The following is a 20,516-nucleotide window of genomic DNA, read 5'->3' on the forward strand; positions in this document are numbered from 1 at the left end:
GACGTGGGACAGATTTGTTTCTGAAATCAAAGAGCGTTTCGGCGACCCAACAACGATAAAGAAAAGAGCAGAACAGACACTAATGCAACGTGCTCAAGTGCCAGGTGAAACTTGCATGACCTACATTGAGGAAGTCATAAAGCTATGCAGGACCATTTACTCCGGAATGTCTGAGGAAGACAAAGTCGGGCACATTCTAAAAAGAATCGCCGAGGATGTTTACAGTTTCCTCATCGCGAAAGACACCTTGACATCTGTCACCGATGTCATTCGTCATTGCCGCAATTTCGAGCAACTAAAGACGAGGCGCATCACGCCAAAGTTCGGCAGGCTACCCAATGTGACGACCATCGCGAGCATAGACAGCAACCAGGCGCTTGATCTTGCAATAACAATCCGGCAGATAGTACGTGAAGAACTCGGCCTGTACGCGCAAGTGGCAAACCGCCCAAGCACTCATCCCCCCTATCAGCCACCAGAGTTCGAGCGAAACGTTGCTTCATTCTCCTCGCACCGAGTGGCGGAGGGCTTTGAGGATTCTGATGCCACACCTCAGTATCAGCCACGTCTATACGATCGAGGCCCTGCCTATGACGCACGATCACGACGAGCACAGCCACATTCTTATACTCGGGGCTCTCAGCCGGACTACGTCCCGCTACGGCATGGACAGCACCAACCCTACTACCAAGATGTAACTTACGACGAATACAATGAATTCCAGAGAGTGGCAGAAACCCGTTCTTCGCATGATAACGAACTTCCTCGCCGACAGCAGCGGCCCAGGATTCGTTCCAATGAATATGGTATAAACCGTGACCCTCCCGTGTGCTACAACTGTGGTTTCACTGGGCATATTGCTCGGTATTGTCGTCAACAACGCCGCCAATTACGAAGAACACCAGCCATGTCTTCGCCACCAAGACTCGGTGCTTCATATGACCTGCGGACAACCGACTTATTTCCAAGGGACCGTTTTTCGCGCGAGACCAGACGCAGTGATTCGCCAGCATCCGAGCGTAGTTTGACACCACCATCCAACCGTTCTCGTCGCTCGCCGTCTTCTCTGCGTCGTTATTCTCCGCCACCGGGAAACTAGCATCCGCGACCAATGGAGGTGAGGTCGCCGGACGGTCTTTTCAAGATATACCTCTGCCTATTGTTATGATCAAAAACAAAGTGAATGTGTTGATTGATGGAATACCGACGATGGCGTTAGTTGACACTGGGGCGACTGTGTCTGTGATGAGCCTCGCCTTCAGAAACCGCTTAGGTCGCAAAGTTATGTTTTCATGGGACGATACAATCACCTTTCGTGGTGTAGGCGGCGATTGGCTTAATCCTCTTGGTGTATGTGCTGTCAGTGTTTCATTGGCTGGAAAAGTATTTGTATCGGAATTTCTGGTTCTATCTCGTTGTTCGCACGATGTCATTCTTGGTATCGATTTCCTGGAGCAATGCGGTGCTTCCGTTGACTGTGGTAGTGGGGAAATATCACTAAACGATTTGTTTCTACCATCGCTTTCCGAAGAAGACTACCGTGGTGAAGACAGGAACACACTTAGTGTGATTGATGAAGTGATAGCACCATCTTGGTGCCTGACACCCGTTCGAGTCTCTTCCATGGCGGTTGATGATGCTTGTGTTGACCTCGTAGTGGGGACTCTACGCAAGAACTGTTTTAAGAAAGACATACTTGTGCCTTGTTCTGTTGTGTGCATGACAAAAGGAGTAGCAACATTGTGGGCGCTGAACTGTTCTGCCACGCCGGTTGTGCTTCCTCGCGGGATGAAGATAGCTCTCTTTAATGAAGCCTCATGCAACTCGATAGCAGCAATAGCTACGGACCTCCCCACCTCTTCCTCTGCTTGTGATATTCCCCATAATGAAGATCTAATGCTCGCTATGATCAGCAAGACTCTCAGTACGACGGAACGGCAAGCGCTGGTGCAGGTCCTTTCCCGGCATGTTGCTGCTTTCGACTTCAAACATAGAGATGCACCCCTTCAGTTACCCTCGTCCCGCGCTCGTCACAGAATAGACACTGGCTCTGCACACCCCATCCGCCAAAAGCCCTACCGAGTGTCATCCTCTGAGCGCAAAGTTGTCGCCGAACAAGTAAAGGATTTGCTGAACAAAGGGGTCGTGCAAGAGTCGTCCAGCCCGTGAACACCCCCGGTAATTCTTGTCAGGAAAAAGGATGGTTCCTGGAGATTCCACGTAGATTACAGGCATCTAAACACTGTGACGAAGAAAGATGTATATCCCTTACCGCGGATTGATGACGTCATAGATTGCTTGCATGCCGCTTCCTATTTTTCAACGCTTGATTTGCGGTCAGGTTATTGGCAAATACCTATAGAACCCAGCAACAAAGAAAAGACTGCTTTCATAACTCCGGATGGCTTATTTGAATTTAATTTCATGCCTTTTGGCCTTTGTAATGCTCCAGCCACCTTTGAAAGATTTATGGACACAGTATTACGTGGTCTAAAATGAAAGATATGCATGTGCTACCTTGACGATATTGTGATCTTTGGCCGTAGGTTTGAGGAACATAACAACCGTCTCAGTCTTGTTCTCGACTGCATCGAAAAAGCTGAGCTGGTTTTGAATTCTAAAAAATGTCGCTTTGGTGTACGTCAAACTCTCGTGCTGGGGCACTTGGTCGACAAGGATGGCGTCAGACCCGATCCTTGCAAGATAGAACCAGTGAGCTCTTTTAAATCGCCGCAGTCCGCACGAGAACTTCGCTCATTTGTCGGCCTATGCTCATATTTTCGTCGTTTTGTTCCACGATTTGCGGAGATCGTGTATCCGCTGACAAACGTCTTGCGACAGGATGCAACCTTCAACTGGACACCAGAGTGTGACGCCGCATTCTCACAACTTAAGTTTGTACTAACGTCAGCACCACTGTTGCGTCACTTCGATCCATCTTGCCCGACTGAGGTCCACACAAACACTAGTGGTATCGGTGTAGGCGCGGTGCTTATACACCGTCACAATGGCGCAGAGCATGTCGTGGCATATGCCAGCCGTTGCCTGAGCAAATCAGAACGCAATTACACAGTTACGGAACAGGAATGTCTGGCAGCTGTTTTCACTGTACAGAAGTTTCGTTGTTATCGTTACGGGAGGCCATTTAAGATAATTACCGATCACCATTCGTTATGCTGGCTGGTTGGTTTGCGTGACCCCTCTGGCCGCCTCGCACGTTGGGCGCTGCGACTTCAGGAATACGACTTTACGGTGTCGTACAAGAGTGGCCGTCGTCACGCTCGCGCAGACTGCCTCTCCCGGATTCCTCTTGCGACTACTGACAGCGATGCTGAGAATTTCGACGACTTCCTTGCTGCTGTTACAAGCACGTTCCCCAACGCGGCTGATTTCCAGAGAGAACAACGCAACGATCTCAACATGGATCCTCTTTTTGCCGCCGCACATGCCTCCCAACACAGCGGTCGCTTTACTGTCCGAGACATGTTGCTCTATAAGACTAACTACTCCAGACCTGGAGCACGTTTTCTTCTAGTTGTCCCCGAGAGCCTTCGCTCCAATGTTCTACGTGCCATGCATGACGATGCGACGTCCGGTCACTTCGGCTTCATTAGAACGCTGAACCGCACGCAGGAGCGCTTTTACTGGCCCAAGATGTACGAAACGACGAAGCGTTACGTCGCTAGCTGCGAGACGTGCCATTGTCACAAGCGCCCGGCCACCGCTACACCAGGTCCCCTTTAGCCATTGACACCACCCAGCACACCTTTTGAACAAAAAGGAATCGACATTATGGGTCCATTTCCGTTATCCAACAATAAGAAGTGTTGGATAATCATCTGCGTAGATCATCTCACGTGGTATGCCGAAACCGCAGCTATTCCCTCTTCTACCACTGCATCCGTGGCGGACTTCTTGCTTCACTCCGTGGTCCTTCGCCATGGCCCACCGCGTGTTATTATCAGCGACCGTGGCCGCCAGTTCACTGCCGATGCCATTGAAGAATTACTGCACGACACAGTTCGTCATTCCACACCGTTTCACCCACAGATGAATGGCCTCGTTGAACGGACAAACAGAATGCTGACCAACATGCTTGCCATGTACGTTTCTTCCAATCAAAAGAACTGGGATGAAGTGCTGCCTTTTATCACGTACGCGTACAACACGGCTAAACATGAAACAACGAACTTCAGACCATTCTATCTGTTGCACGCCAGGTTGCCACTAAGCCCTCTAGACACTTTCTTACCCTTCATTCTACACAATGACGACTCTGTATCAAACACCCTGTGCCTCGCGGAAGAAGCCCGTCGAATCGCTCGTCTTCGTACTCTGGCCTCTCAACGTCGTTTGAAGGAACGATACGACGACCGTCACGAACCGGTTTTATTCGAAAAAGGTGACTTGGTGTTACTTTGGACACCGCAACGCAAGCGTGGATTGTGTCAAAAGCTTCTGTCACAATATTCAGGCCCATTTGTAGTTTTGGAGCGTCTAAGCCAGCTCACTTACGTAATAGCTCCTCTTTTGTCCAATGGTCGGCGATCGAGCAGAACGCAGCTCACTCACGTTGCTCGCCTGAAACCTTTCTACCCTCCTTGTGCATCATAACTCGCCCTACGGGCTTGGTCTGCTTGCGGGGGATGTAACAGACTAGAAAAAGGTAGAGAAGAGAAGCAGAGGAAGACGAAGAGTCTTGGCACGATCGCAGTGTGCTGCCGCAAACGAGCATCGTTCACCTCCTGTAAATAAAACCATCTTATCACAGCTCGCTGTTACAATATGTACACCACTCCGCTATTGTTGAAAGTCTGTGCTCTTTCCTATCCTTGTTCATTGTTTCTGTAGTTACGCTACAACTACTTCTAGGTTGCGCTGTTCAGTTATTTATGAATAGTACAGTATTCAAACTCATTTCAATTCGAATTTAAATTATTGAAAATTTCGAAGTATTCGCAATGAGCAAATAGATGTATACTAATCTTCATGTAACTGCCTGTAAAGGTGGTTTCGCTGCAATGTAAGAGTGCTAAACTGAAAAAGGACCCGTCCAAGAAAAATCCGCTCTGCCGCAAAGCCCCACTTGAAATTCAAAGGGGGCCCTGCAACACTTTTTGAGCATGGTCAGAAAACGCTGTGGATTGGTGGTGGAGACTACCGAGAACAATATTATAGCACAGCATGCGACCTGAAATCCACAATAAATTCTCAGTCAGCTAAAAACTTGCTCTCTACTCTGAAAATGTTGCCACAAGCACAAAAATCACTCGTCACAACCACTGTATCAGCCATTGGCTGATTTGAGCATCATGTGCTCGATCGTCACCGGGGCCGCTGCGGGAGGCCGCCACTCTTTCACGCGTACGTGCACTATCTCACTGAAAAGCTGCATATTCGAAGAAAAACAATGAGAGAGAAAAAGTTCTCAAGGTCACGAGGCGCACGTGACCTATTTTCTTTCCCCATGCCATCCCTCCCTCCTCAGCTTCCAGAGCTTTTGTCGGGACGAGAAGAGAGAATGCAATTGCAGCATGCGACAAATCTTTTCAACTCTGCTCGTACTGGACAGATTCTAAAAATTTTTGTCGTGGTGAATTTGTGAAGCAGTAAGCTTATTTAGTGAATCCATTCCATAGCTACTTCAGAAAGTGTTGCAGGGCCCCTTCAAATGAGACCACTGCCCTCAAATCGATTAATCAATTTCTTAAGCATAAAAGCTTGTTATGGCAGCTTATATACTCTAAGCATAACAAATTTTAAAATGTTACTATTTTACAGATTATCACTCACATCTTAGAGAAATTCAAATCCTGCTACTACGTACTTCTTTCGAACAAAAAAAAAGCACTCATTTGCATAGAGGCCTTATTTCAAGTTTCAAAAATATTGTACAAGTCAGTTAGCAGTCATGATAAATATGCCCATTTTTCTATATACATGTTTGTCATATATACTATTCAAATTCAATTTAAAATTGTTCGACCAAAATCAGTATTCGCTTCAAACTTAAGATTCAATATTTGCACAAGCCTACTCCAAATAAATACTAAAGAGAAAAATGATTTTTAGTGTCATAGTAAATTACAATTTCACAATATTGAAAACACATCTGTTACCATCAGAAAATACCTGGTAAGCAAGAAAATGCATGAAAAGAAAATGTGAGTGGCAACGCCATCTTGACATTTTCTCATCAAACTCCGTGACATTGTAGGTTTTGAAGTGTTCACTATTTATATGTAGTAGTTCTTAATAGATAAAAATAAAGTATATTGTCCTCTGAAGGGCCACCTTTATTTTCTTACTCATTAATAGATCTATGACTGTGAAATTATAGACATTAAAGTTCTCATAGTACAACTCGTCAATCTAATCAAATTCATCATTCCACTTCAGTGTCCCTTCAAGGAACATTTTCGGCTACGTGCATCACCTAATATTTTAGTAAAGGCTAATCTCAGAATTACAATAACCAAATTGTGCCTCATAGAATGTATAGAGGTCAGCTGGAACTGCTGATTGAGGTTAAGTAAACTGAGGAACTTGATTACCTGAAGCAGAATAAGAAATTCTACTGCATGCCCATGTGCATTATTTTGACAAGCCATTATATGAGTAATATTTCCCATAAAGTCTTGCGTGCATATTTTTATTCTACCAGTTTGCCTTATACATGCTTCCCACTATGTGTATGAAGCTGAAGCATGCACTAGAGTGACAGCTCAAAGGCCCGCCTCGCAGACTTGCGGCTATATGCGCTCAATGCAGATCAGCTTTGGTTGGGTCCGTCATCAAAGGGCACCATAATTCTAAAAAAGATGTAATATTGAGTGAACAGGTGAATTTCATTGAAGCAGTGCTTCATTCACATCAAATATTTTTAATCTAAAACTGCTTTCATAATAGCTTTCGTCCTACCTTTGAAACTGCACTACATTTGTCATGTAAATTAAGCTATTGTTTTTGGAAGATCTGAATTCGTAGAGGAAAGCCCCGCATTCATAAAAGAAGATATTAAAGATGTATTGGGACATTTGGTTTCAATAAAAAGGAGCTGTAGATTTTTTTTTATCCCTGCTCAGCATCTTTTTGAATGCACGATTCTCGGCTGCACCTTGTAAAAGGAGCGCAATTACAAAGACTGAATGATGTTCAGTTGGTTCTACAAAACGAAGAACGCGTCTGACTAACCAGGGGGAGATGGCATCGGGCACATATATCCATCGAGAAGTTCTTGTCTCTTCCCCTAAGCAGTAGGCACATCTTCAAAGAGATGTCATCGGGTCATCCTGGTCCAAGCCATGAAAAGAACAAAACAATCCAACAGTCACAATAGACAAGCTTTCTTTAGCCAGTTGAAAAACTAAGAGGAAACAATCTACGAACAACAACGACCTTTTGTTGATTTTGACCCAAGCACTCAGGAACACTTCTGTTCCGACATTTGTAGCCCACTTACTACAATGCTTGTACATGTTGTGAAACACTAACAACGGAGACTATTTATACCAAGTGTCTGCAAAACAAGCACAGTCAGCTTGCATTCGTAGATTAGAGACCCAACTCCATCTTCCCCAATGCTTATATAGAGACCATGCTACACTTTGTAAGATGATCAGAAAATTAAGTGCGCTTGCGAAGACAAAAGGAGCAAAGAACGTGTTTAAAGAAATAGCGAACAAAAATTTTGCCGCCAAGATTTCCTGCCAAATTAAAAGATTGGGCCCTAAAATCGATAGAGACAGCCTTCGTTCAAGACAGAAACTATGAGAAAATAATGAAATTATTGCATTTTTCACAAATTGCCACGTTTAGCAGCCATGGCCTGAACTAGAGAAGGTGACGTTTGGTGACACACACCCAAAACGGGCTAATTAACAATGCCAGCCGTGGCCCACCTCTGTCGGCTCGCTCAACTCCCACTTAAATTCCCAAAACCAGTATGAGCACCAACAGCAGCGAACTATGCTTCCGGCTAGGGCAGAGCACCGGTGCTTTTGTGGAATGGAAAGAGTGGGATGAGAGGAGAGGTGGAGAAAAGGAAGAGTAGGGCAGGAAGACGTGCATCCTGCATGCTCCTCATTGGCTGTGACGTCACAGCTCGCGCACGCGAGCAGCTGCTCTGTGCCGACTATCCAACAAAAATACAAGCAACTGTCAAAAATATGGGAAATTAACTCCCTTCATCAGAACAGTGGCATCGTTCGAGTCGGATTTCGAATTTTCATCAGTTTTTCCAATTTTTGTTCAGTATCCCTTTAAAGCATGCAATAAATACCTGCAACTTCACTCACACTTAATAGATTTTAAAATCTTTAGCGGCAATCAATTTGTGAGGCAACAAACTTTCAATCCTGAGATCACTTTATCATTACACTTGGAATTTTAAAATGTTGCAAGGCCCCCTTGACGTGTAAGTTGTACCACAACAGTAAAAAGGCATAGAAATAAACAAGTGATGTCTCATGTCAGTGAAATGAAATATCAAAACTCATGACGTACATTGTTTAAAATTAGCTCCAAGGCTGACGACTACACTTTCACATTTAGTACTTGCATGAACTTTAAAACTCAGCTGAAATACTTTTTAGGCTGAATTTATGGCTGATACTGTAGGGATGACCATTGGTTGGCAAGAAAATTGGAGTTCACTCAAACTTACCCACAAAATATATTTCGCTCTTGGGGCTCACTCACACTCAGCCTTACGAAAATTTTCCTGAACTGGACTCACTCAGACTAAGACTCGCCAAGCTTTTCTTAATCGGGCTTTAATCAAACTTCATCAAACTTTCTCATTAGTACTTTAACTCGCCATAATACTGCTCAGCCGGACCCACCCAGGCGCATATTGACAAACCAACTTCACGCTTACCTCGAGTTTTCCTTATCGGATTTAAACTTTTATTACACTTGTTGAAAAAAGTAGGCCAGTATCCATGAACCAATCTTGTTATCCTTTACCCGGTTACCATCTTTGTGCCCTTATAATGCATGTGGTAAGTACAGAAACTTCAGGTAAACATGAGGTAGGGCCAAGGTTATTTTGTGAATACAGGCCTCAGAAGAAGACTCGTGGCCTGACTTGAGTATGAGTGAGCCTGAAAGAGTCCGCTCACGAATTCGTTCGTGTAAAATTAGCTTTTTCAATCATCGTATGAATGCGCTTTAATGCCATTATCTCATATAATTGGCACTCTATGATACACATTTTGATCATGTACCTTAAAATGAGAGCTGTCAGTGGCTTCAATTTGAGTAGACAGGACCATAGGTCGGCAGTAAAAGGTGGAGGTCACTCAGACTCACTCAGAAAATATAGTTTGTGCTTAAGGCTCACTCGGACCTAGACTACCGAAGTTTTTCCTCAACCAGACTCGCTCAGACAAAGGCTCACTAAAGTTTTTCTCCACTGGACTCACACTCGCCAAGAAATCACTCATTCGGGCTTACCCAGAACCAGACTCATGAGCCGATCCGAGTCTGGGTAAGTCAACTCACGAGTGAGTTGGCCGACCTATGCAGATGACACATATCCCATATATATGTAAACAGTTATATGGTAACAGTTATATTGTGTTCAAACTTTTAATGCCGAAGCTGTTTAAGCTGCTGTAATGTGTGTGCTGTACAATGATTCACAAAGAGGTAGGTGCCACAGAAATCGGGTAAGTTTCACTACTCCAACAATTAGCCCAACTCAAGGGAATGGGAAAGACAATGGCAGCTGTGAGAAACTGTCATCATCATGAACGAGTACGTGCCACAGAAATTGGGCACGTCCCGCTACTCACCACTGATGGGTCCACTAAAAAGGAAGACAACTGCTAGCCCAAAACTAGGCCTAAACTAGAAAGGCAACGGCGGCTGCGAGAAAACCCCGAAGCAATGGAAGGCCTACACCGATGGCGACGTGTTCGTAGACCTACGAGTGCTACAAACACTTGGTCTTGGCGCGAGTTTGTCACTCCTGTGACTGTATCTGTCCTATCTGTGACTGTACGAGAGGTGTGAACGCTTGGTTTCAGTGCAAGTTTCTGTATCTGGAGTTAGGACATTCGTGTTGTGTCTGACAGCGTGTGGCTTAATTCAAACCTCTCTGCACTGAGAATTAACGTAGAAGTAACAACCGGGCATCACCTAGCTAGAGCCTGGTTTAGTGCTTTGGGCAAGCTTTCTCAATCTTTAGATGCGAAGCAGCTCTTTGACTAGCCTGTGTAACCCTGTCTCTCTGTCCGTACCGCTCCACTCGCCGCAGGTGTTGGAGCAGTGCCAAGTAGCTCACGTCTTCCTAGCAGTGCAGGATGACATCTCTTTTACTTCCCTGCTACCCTCGCCCTGTGTCAGCTCTCTCTCGCTTCACCCTCTCCATTGCTTGCAACGCTCGAGCCCTCTCCTCACGTGGGCATCGTCCCACCCACACCACCTCTCTCCCATCTTGCAGCATGCGTACTGCAAGTGCGTGCGCTGCGTGTCTCGAGAATCTCGGGGCGCCGAAAATGTGGACAGCGCGCCGCTGCCTGCCACGCAATTGAGCCGACAAGCGGGAAGCCGTCGGGGCATGCTTCCTGCTAATGTGCGCGTACTTTTCTAGGCCATCACCGGCGTTGCGAGGGTTAGTGAAGGCGATCGCGTTCGTGAATGGTGACGTAAACACCAACAAGGCGCAAGCCAGGGAAGCCGAACGCAAGCGTTGGCAGTAGACCAGCACACCGACGAGGTGCATGTCAAGAACACCGATCGGGTTCGAGAATAGAGACGGCGCGCGGGTAACACCGACGAGACGCAAGCAAGAAAATCGATTGCAAGCATCTTCAACGCGTCCCACCTCCCGTGTCGTTGCGTTTCAAACAAATGTTTACTCGAGTAAACGCTACACCGAGTTTCGCTTCAAAACATTCTTCCAGCACCTGCGTGGACGCCCAGGTGAATGCCGTGCGCACCGCTGCTGCCTTGCATTCCATCAGGGTTCCCTTCAGGGGGATCGTCCATAGTTTTTTGTGATGGTACTCCTTTAATGACTGCTTGCTGCTAGCACATTATATAAAAAAGAAACACTGGGTCTCCTCACCCACACAAACTCCAGTCATATGGTCTTATTCGACCTTTTGTTGTGTGGTTGGAAGCACACAAAACAAAAGAGGGCAATAAAATCTGCAGAGGTGTGGCACCAAAGCCTGACACAGAAAAGATGTTTTGCACATTCAGCGACCTTGGTGATGGTATTGTCTTGCAATGCATCTGCTATTCACACTACAGTGGGTTCAAGTAACAACTAACTAGCCCAAAAACAGCTTATCTTGCCACAACTGGAACAACCCTACGCCTGTGAGGAGTTGCCATTTGAACTCAAGGGCATGAATTTTGTTTCGCTATAATATATAGCCACGAAGTTCTATAACAGGTCTAGCAACCACACAATCCCACTGCACACTCACATCATTGGGATTTTCCAAGTGCACCGGTACTTGAGGTTCAGCTTCCAGGACCTCGTCCAATGTGCTCATCTCGAGGGTAGGCTGCCCATCGGCATCGGGAAACAAAAACACGCTGGCTGATCGGCCGCTCAGGGGCCGGCTCGTGGCAGAACTGCCTAAGGAGGTGGCCGACCTGCAGCCAGATCCATAGCCACTCTCGGGGCTTTCAGTGTGCTCAGCCTCACTGAAGCGATCCAGGCTGCTGAAGAGGACTGTGTGGCTGGCACGGCGGTGCGCGACAGCTGCAGGACTACCTTCCGCGTGACTCACAGCTTGATTTGAGCAGGCTCGAATTGGCTGCCTCGGCAGCTCAGGAGGAGCTTTTGGCGGCTCGCAAAGGGTCAGCCGTTCAGGCGGCCTGTTGTGGCGGACAGACAGGGCATCCCAAAGCAGACCCCACGAAAGACTCGAGGCAAAAGCTTCCAGGCCTGTGAAGGGTAAAAAAAGAATACAGTTGTTCAAGCGTGAGACATGAAAGTATGGAAAGTTAGCCTGGTATCTTTATTTAGACAATTCTCGCATTGCTAAATGCATATTTGTGAGGGACATAGCATACTATTAAACAGATCAACAGAGTTCATATTAACAGCTCAAAAAAGGATGGGAAAAGGAAAAGAAACTATAGGAAAATTGCTGATTTAGACAGGCACCTTTGTCCCACCTTTTCTTGCTCAGTAACTATACTCGGGGACAGCTTTCTGTGGCAATGAAGAAAAAGCTACGGGGGCAGAGCTACAGCACATGTAGTCCTCCACCAAAAAGACGGGCTCGACTAGCTTTTTGAAATGCTGACCTGTGTTCGAATAATAAACAACATACCACAGCATAGAATTTGCTGTCTGCTTACACAGCTGTTGTGAGTGAAATTTCACACAAGCTCTTTCGACGAGTAGTCAATGTAGCTGGAAGGCTATGAGCACTCGCCTAAAGACGAAGACGTCATTTTGACTGTGACGTGCACCTAAAACGTGTGACATTTTCAGACATGCAACAACATGAAATGACACTTCATAAAGGAAGACTGATGTAAATATCTTCTTGGTTTATGCAGCGTCTCTTTATAAACAGCATCCTGTAGAAAATAAAGTAATGTTGCTCATTCTCTTCACACGGAAAACACAGATGCATTTGTGGGACCGTATTCTTCAGTGGTGGCACACGCCCACTTTGGTTCCGTAGCCTTCCTTTCATTGGCACAGAAAGTTGTCCCCGAGTATAGCAGCGTATCGATGCTTTCACAAATCAGCAGAGTTTTGGCTCACAACTACAGGTAGCAACAAATTCCAATCCTGTATGGTATGTGGAAAGAAAAAGTTTATAAGGACTTGTCCTGGGGAAATACCTTTTAAGTTTAAACTCATGGTCTCCACGGGACAACAAGTATTGCATGGGATACGGATATAAAGATGCCTACTTAGTGACAGGTCACACCAGAAAGTGTCAGTTTCATTTGAGAGGCAAACAATTAAAAACCACAATGAACTAGAATGAGGGGTGTGAGAATATTCAAAATTTTGAACATTTTTCAAATAGAGCATGCTGTTTGATTTGATTCACACAGAAATTTTTACAACCTGAGCTATTCGAACTTCTCAACGATAAATACAGTCAATACCTAATTAAAAATGACCTTTCAAATTTTTAACACGCTTCACCTCATTAGACTCTCGCATTGCAGCAAAGCTGTCTTTCAAGCTCCATTACGGTTGCAATTGTATTGGCTGAGGAAAACGCTGGTTCCAACATGGAGGTCATAGATAAGGCTGGGGTGGGGGCTCAAATAATGCTGTTTGGACCTGAAGTATGGGCAGGAAATCCAGAAATTCAGATGCCAAAGATTTTTAGCATCAAATTTCCACATGTTCTTATATATTGATATCTGTGAGACAGATAAGGAACTGCAGACTCATCAGTTGGGCTTCCACAGAATTTGAAAAACATGGAGATGCTGACAAAATAGCAGCTTTGCCTTCTACATGTAAAGTGTTTTCGGCAACACTTTGGTTGCCCCAAATGTACTTCATCAGTTCATATATTTCATTTCGATTCAGCCTCTGCGTTGTCTCATTCTTGATAAGACAACTATGAAACACTACCCGGCCAGCGCTTAATTATCCTAGCCAAAAGAAACACTTTCATGTTGCTATCCCATAGGAATATGCTTAGGAATCCTCTCCAACGTTCTTTTTGACAATTTCACTTCGTAGTCTTGGAAAAATATTTTAGAAATATTTGAAAAATATACTATTTGATTTGCAGTTGCACTTCAATAACTAAATTTGTATCACTCTCAAAATTCTAATTAGAATACAAAGGTACATATTTTACATCATCCCTGCATAATGCAGTAAACCTTCATTTGCTCATCAAGGGGCTCAGCGTCTCAGATGCACAGGCAAACACGAATTGCCATGAACATTTATTTTTGCAGTGCTGGAATCAGTGGAATGACAAATAACATGAAAAAGTAGCAAATGCTTCGCACTTCCTCTCAGTTCTATGAAATCACATGACTTCCGACATTAGTCACGTAGAGACAGCACACAAAAGGCAACCAGCCTCTTTGCAAACACTACCGCATTATAAGATTTAAGCGGACCCATTGCTGGCCAGGTCTGCTAGGCTAACCCCTCCTGTGGCAACATCATCCCCCCCCCCCCTAAAAGGATCATGCAACGGCCATGACACTACCACGCCATTGACTAGAAGAGGAGAGCCACACTTCACATATACACCCCACGCACCGGCCACCTTGTGTAAGCTCCCCTCTTGTGCCCCTACAGCACAGTCACATCTATTCCATAAACCCAACTGCACAACATGCAAAAATAACATGACCCCTCAAATGCCTTCCTCTTTTCCCACAATGTACCGTATGCAGGCCAAAATAGGATCTTATTAAGGAGAATGCTTTAGCTGCTCCATCACACGAAAAAAGTAACCATCAGTGTTAGTGGTGGCGCCAACACGAGTGATGCAAAAAATCGTCATCACATGATGGTGCCACCATGTGACGTCACGACATCACAGATCACCGAAATTGGTGATTAAGAGAAGTCATCATCTGCTGGTTTTCATTAAGGTTGGGTCAAACAAAATTAGTGATCTCGCATGATAATGTCATTACATGACATCGTCACTTGGTCAAAGGTGGGTCAATCGCGAACGCAGTGTAAAACCACGTCAGAAGCAGATAACTTTCGGGGGTGAGGTGGAGGATCAATCCCTACATCGACTGAGAAGAAAAATAAGAAGATTACTCCTAGGTGAATGCAAAAGAGATTTTGTGAAGTTTAGCGTTTGGATTGTATAAGACACAGCAAGGTGGCAAGGACACTGGAGATAACGGCAGACTTTCTGTCGCAATAATAACAGGTAGTGAAAAGAAAAAACATTGCAGACAAGAAAATGGAAGAAGATAAAGAGGACGATAAGACAACACAACCACAGTGCTCATGACAAAATATACTGAGAAAAAAATTTAAAATGTGTTAGTACAAAGGTGCACCATTTCATGACCCAACACAAATACATTACTTTGTGACAAATTAGATATGTGTTTGTAATAAATAGAACACTAAACACTCTAAGTAACCCCCAAATTTTCTCTTAATGTGCATGTGAAGCATACTAGATGAGCATTTTATGAATTGTGCCACAATTTTTAAGCTACCAGTAAAGCCGGAAACATCCTATAGCAGTAATCAGCAGTATAAACACTATAGAGCAGAGCTAGAACTTTACTAAATATTCAGAAGCTTTTTTAGGAGCAACTGCTACAAACATACACTTCCAAATATTATTTTTTCATTGTGCCATAAAGAACCTAACTTCCTAGAGATCATTTGTCAGTCCTAACCTAGGTAAACTCTGACACAAACGAGCACTGAAAAAGGCACGCGCCTCCGAATTCTGACCGCCGCAGAAGATCTAGACGCCAGACTGACGCCCATGACGCCAGCCTAAAAGAAGAAAACAAGCATCAAAAGACTCCTCGGGCGTGCCGTCTCGCCCCCTCAGAAGCGCCGTTTCGCCGACCAACCTCCTCGCATCTGTCGCTGAGCGATGTCTGGAAAACTGTCAGACAAAAGGGACGTGGTGATGCAGAGTTTTTTAATTTGAATTGAATTTTATTGGTCACACTTTTTACAAAAAAATTTGCATACACTGCGTGGACCCATAGCCATAGGCTAGTTTGGGTCCAAAAAAGAAATATTTTATAAAGGCACTTCGGAAAAGTGTAACTAAGAAAGTTATACAATATCAATAAAGAATTAACTAAAGTTTTTACAATCTAATGTGATACAGAATCGGCAAAGAAACATTTCAGTGCATGAAATAACCGCACTAAACCGTTACAATGCACGAGAGAACGAAAATGGAATAAACACCTATTTACATATTGAAATCAAGACAGTCATCAGACTAATTATGACAGGACATTAATAAATCAGTTGCATTACCTTACGAGAGAGGTATCCCCCTTTCCACAGCTTTGACGGCGCGATGCACTGACAAACGACTAGAAACGCCTAGAACCTAGGGCGAACATATTTAAGCAAAAAGCGGAGAGTAGTGATGAGAAGTTGAAGATAGTTTTTCCGCTGTCGGGCGAAGGCGGATGTCCTCAGTGACAAAGCAGGAGATGAAAAGGTTTTGAATCTGCGGGTGAAGGCTTGTGCTACAAGCAGATGAAAGGTGTGTGTTTACCACCAGTGGCCGAAGACGCCTACTGCCATCGCAGCGCATGAGTGGCCGACGTGTTACCAGCGAAGAAGTCTTCTTATGGGAGTGAGGACATTTGACGGCGCGAGGTTTCTTAGAAGAGAAACTTCGGGGGCAGTGAAACAACAGCAGCACTGGACTTTGAGTGAGTGGTTGCTTGAAGAGAATCATTCAAACTTTGTTTTAAGAACGTTAGCCTGAATAAGTTTGACAAACCTTTTAGTCTTTAAGTGTCTTGGTTAGTGCATGAGATTGCATTGTAGCATGTCTTGTTATCTGTGCCCGTTGTTCTTAGTATACCTTGCTGTGTTAGGTAGCTCGTTGGTCTGAGTATCTTGCGATTGGTGACATATTGTATTGGACTATTGCCGAGTGCGCATATTTGTGCATTGTTTGATCTGCTGCATTTGAGAACATATTTTTGTTTGTTATCAACTCTCGGCTCTGACTTGTTCTTTGGACCAAAGTCGGCATTGGACCACAGCTGAACCACAGCTGGCGCACCCAATAGGACCAAATCTAAATTGTCCGTTCTTTCGTGGTGCAGTTCAGGGGGCTGATATGTCGGCCCTTGAATTTAGCCTGGCGATTGCCTCCCTAATTAACGGGACCAGTGACAAACTCAAACTTCATATTTCACCTCACCTGCTTGTCTAATGTGGTGACCAACCGCAACTTCACACAGCTGAACTGGTGCATCAGTCTGTGTTTCCTTGCAGGCCCTGATGACAGGACAGGTTTCCACTCCTATGGTGACTGGATGTCGACAGCAAACGCCCGATGAAGAAGAGGAAGAACCCGAATCCCGCTGTTGCCGCCGCTGCCGCCGCCCCTGCTCCTTTTCAGTCTTCTTCAGCTTTTCTTTCAGGTAGGCCACTTCATGCTGTGTAGTGGGAAAACAAGCAGAATTTGCGAGCATCATGGCGCTGCATCTTCATCTGCCCGTAGCAAGAAAGTGTTTGCAATGCAATCTATCTTGCTAATAGCATCACAAACATATGCATCACAGCTCTGTTTTAGAACAATGGGTCAGTATAAAGTAAAAGCTTATGCACACATGCTCACTCTTCAGGTCTTTTAAGAAACATGGAAGTGGCGATTATCATGTCCTGCCGCTGCCCTGTCACTTCTCTTTTTTCGCACTCCTATGTCTTTGTTGAGGTAAAAGCTTTTAAGGGCTGCTATAAATGCACCACACAAGGAACAAAAACAGAGAAAATAGAAAACTTGAAAAATTCCTCAGCTCCGCCTTCAAGAGAAGAATGAAGTACGATATCGGGCTCCATGCACATCTCCTTCTCAACTGCTAGTCGGGCTAAGCAATTTCAAGAAATGGCACGGCTCTGCTGTAGAAGACCTGCTTGCCACAAAGCAGGTCTGGGTTCAATTCTAATTTGAACTGAAGATGTTTGTTATTTACTTTATCTGCATCACAACCAATGATGCCGATACCAAGACCAAAATTTATTCGAAATCACATCCTTAACAATATCACGATCTTAAGCAAGTACTGCTACAGACTCAGTTGGAGATATGAAGAATGAGGTAATATAATAATAATTGTTCTACTTTTACGCCTCAATACCACATGTTCATGAGAGATGCCAATGTGGAGGGCTCCAAAATTTTTGATCACCTGGAGTTCTGTAATGTGCAGCGAGGTCTAATCACGTGGGCCTCTAGAATTTGGCCTCCATAGAAATGCGGCCAATGTGACTAGAATTCAAACTGATGGTAAGTGACTATGTGACTATAATTCAAACTCATGACCTTTGTGTCAAGCACCGTGACCACTAGATGATCACGGCGCTTAAAGAAGAATGAGAAAGAAAAACATTTTGCTCTTCGCATTTGAATATTTTTAAGTACTTGTGAAAAATATCCTGATGAATATAGTCACTGTGAGGCATTATTGTACTCTCTCTAGTGCGTTTCTTGAGCAACGGCTGTGGCAGGATACAACGTTTAAAAATGCTGCCTTGTTTACAAAAATGTTTTGTTATCAACACACCATCATCTCCTGAACATCTGCAATTTTCGAATTTCTAGTGTGTTTGTCACTTTTGGAGAATACATAAATAAGATATTGGTTTGAGTGAATTTTTAAGAAATATCACCTCTATGCTACCTGCATCCACCATCATGATCATGACTTCTGAAACACTATTACTCAGCAGCAAATTGTTCAATGTCATTGAAAACTCATGCCTTTGCCACCCAGAGTGTTCTTTTTCCATACTTCGAAAGTGTGCAGCAGAGGTGAATGTTAGCGGTTCATGTACAAAGAAAATGAAACAGGGATGGGTTAGATCATTCTGCCGGTGCCTCCTCAGGCCTAAGTACGTACATAAAGTCTTGCAACAGATTCTTTTTTTCACAGAAAGTAGTGTGAACAAAAGGCACAGTGTAGCCTTGCTGCTTTTGTGCAATAAAACCCAACATAACAAAGCAACTGAAAGTTACACTATTGGTCTTTGCGAATCATTAAACAAATATCTGAAGCACTGAAAGGCAGAATGCATATTTATCGACAATGTTATTGCCATACTTGCAACTAAAGTCCCTGTATGAGGATATTGATTTTCGCCCTTTGAAAATGAAATTTTTGCCGCTATGTTTATTTTGTTTTTACACTAGTAGGGCTGCACGAAACAAGATTTTGCAAGCTGCATCTCTTTTTCTTGCCTAGATCTTTGTTGAGTAGTAAAGAGGATAATACTCGATGCAAAGATGTCATGAGGCTTGTTAAAGTGAGGCTCTATGGAGATCACTACGTGAAGTGCTTACCTCAAGGTCTTCTACTCGGAGGATGAGCAGTTCGCCCTTATTCTGGGCCAGGGTGCGCTCTCGTTCTTGTTCACTCAGGACATAGTTTAGGCGGGTGCGCTCCACATCCACTAAACCTAAGAAGAAAGTTTTTCCCCATTTGAACATGCTCGGGTGATTTTATACGCAGTGCTCTGTCAAGTTGTACTCTGGCAGTGCAAAGAAGATTTTACTAACAATAATTTCTGAGGTATCATGTGCCAGAACTTTGATATGGTTATGAGGCATGCTGTAGCGCACGGCTCCGGAAATTTCAACCATTTGATTGGTGATCCTTAATGTGCACTGACTGGAGGATGTTGAAGATTAGATGGATTCATATTTAAAAGATCGGTGCTCGCCAGCGCTACAAATTAGTCCACGTAAGTTTTCACGTACTACGCAGTGAATGTATCGTTTTACAGCGAAAGCTATTATGAGACCACAACTCAGGTCACGCGCAGTTGTACTTGCATGCTAACCCGCAGGTCGCAGGATCGAATCCCGGCTGCGGCAGCCTGTGTGCTCAGACTTGGGTGCATGGAAATTTTGATCCCACGTGGTCAAAATTTCCGAAGGCTTCCACTACGGCGTCTCTCATAATTGTATGGTTTTGGGACGTTAAACCCCACATATCAGTCATGGGTACCAGCCCAGTACTATTCTACCACTGAGCTATGCCGGTGCTAGTGACTTGTTGGCAAACCTAGCACCAAAGACACAGTGGGGCTCGAACTCGGGCCCGCTGGGAGCCAGCACAGTATTCTACCACTGAGCTACGCTGGTGCTTGGGACAGGCTACTCAACAATCGACCACATTTATACTATCAATCAGGTAGTAGAGAAATGCTCAGATTATAGCCAACCACTATTTATAGCCTTCATAGATTACGAGAAGGTGTTTGACTCAGTAGAAATATCAGCAGTCATGCAGACACTGCGAAATCAGGGCATCAATAAAGCATATATAAACATCCTGGAGGAAATCTACAGGGGATCAACTGCTACAATAGTGCTTCACAAAGAAAGCAACAGAATACCAATCAAGAAGGGTGTAAGGCAGAGGGATACATTCTTCCCAATGATAATTACCACGTGCTCACAGGAGGTTTTCAGAGGCCTAGAATGGGAACAGTTAGGCATAAGAGTTAAATAGAGAGTACCTTAGTAACCTGCACTTCGCCGATGATATTGCATACCGTAGTTGAGTAACTCAGGGGACAAATCACAACTCATGATTATGGAGTTACACAAGGAGAGCAGAAAAGTAGGTCTTAAAATTAATCTGCAGAAAACGAAAGTAATGGACAACAGTCTCGGAAGGGAACAGCGCTTCGAGATAAGTAATAGTGCACTTGAAGTTGTAAAAGACTGTATACTTAGGACAGGTAATAACTGCAGAGCCGAACGACGAGACTGAAGTAAATAGAAGAATAAGAATGGAGTGGAGCACATTTGGCAAGCACTCTCAAATTATGACAGGTAGATTGCCACTATCCCTCAAGA

At 44.5% G+C, this 20,516-nt stretch overlaps 1 protein-coding gene and 1 long non-coding RNA gene across 3 annotated transcripts in view; one reads left to right on the plus strand and one right to left on the minus strand.

The window, feature by feature from the left end:
- LOC142803594 (uncharacterized) overlaps nt 1-17,061 on the plus strand; it is a 176,455-nt gene extending 159,394 nt beyond the window's left edge. Inside the window, exon 3 of the long non-coding RNA XR_012894184.1 lies at nt 16,925-17,061. This is a non-coding gene — a long non-coding RNA (uncharacterized LOC142803594). The remainder of the gene's footprint in view (nt 1-16,924) is intronic.
- LOC119163880 (uncharacterized) overlaps nt 1-20,516 on the minus strand; it is a 45,448-nt gene that overhangs the window by 12,211 nt on the left and 12,721 nt on the right. For both annotated transcript variants that reach the window (XM_075888895.1, XM_075888894.1), the window contains exons 7-10: nt 18,993-19,108; nt 16,851-17,088; nt 11,442-11,908; nt 7,195-7,292 (exon numbers count right to left, since the gene is read on the minus strand). In XM_075888895.1, coding sequence (XP_075745010.1) covers nt 7,269-7,292; nt 11,442-11,908; nt 16,851-17,088; nt 18,993-19,108 — 845 coding nt within the window. In that variant the 3' untranslated portion in view covers nt 7,195-7,268. The remainder of the gene's footprint in view (nt 1-7,194; nt 7,293-11,441; nt 11,909-16,850; nt 17,089-18,992; nt 19,109-20,516) is intronic.

This window comes from Rhipicephalus microplus, chromosome 3 (genome assembly GCF_043290135.1).
Source record: "Rhipicephalus microplus isolate Deutch F79 chromosome 3, USDA_Rmic, whole genome shotgun sequence".
NCBI classification, from domain to species: Eukaryota; Metazoa; Arthropoda; class Arachnida; order Ixodida; family Ixodidae; genus Rhipicephalus; species Rhipicephalus microplus.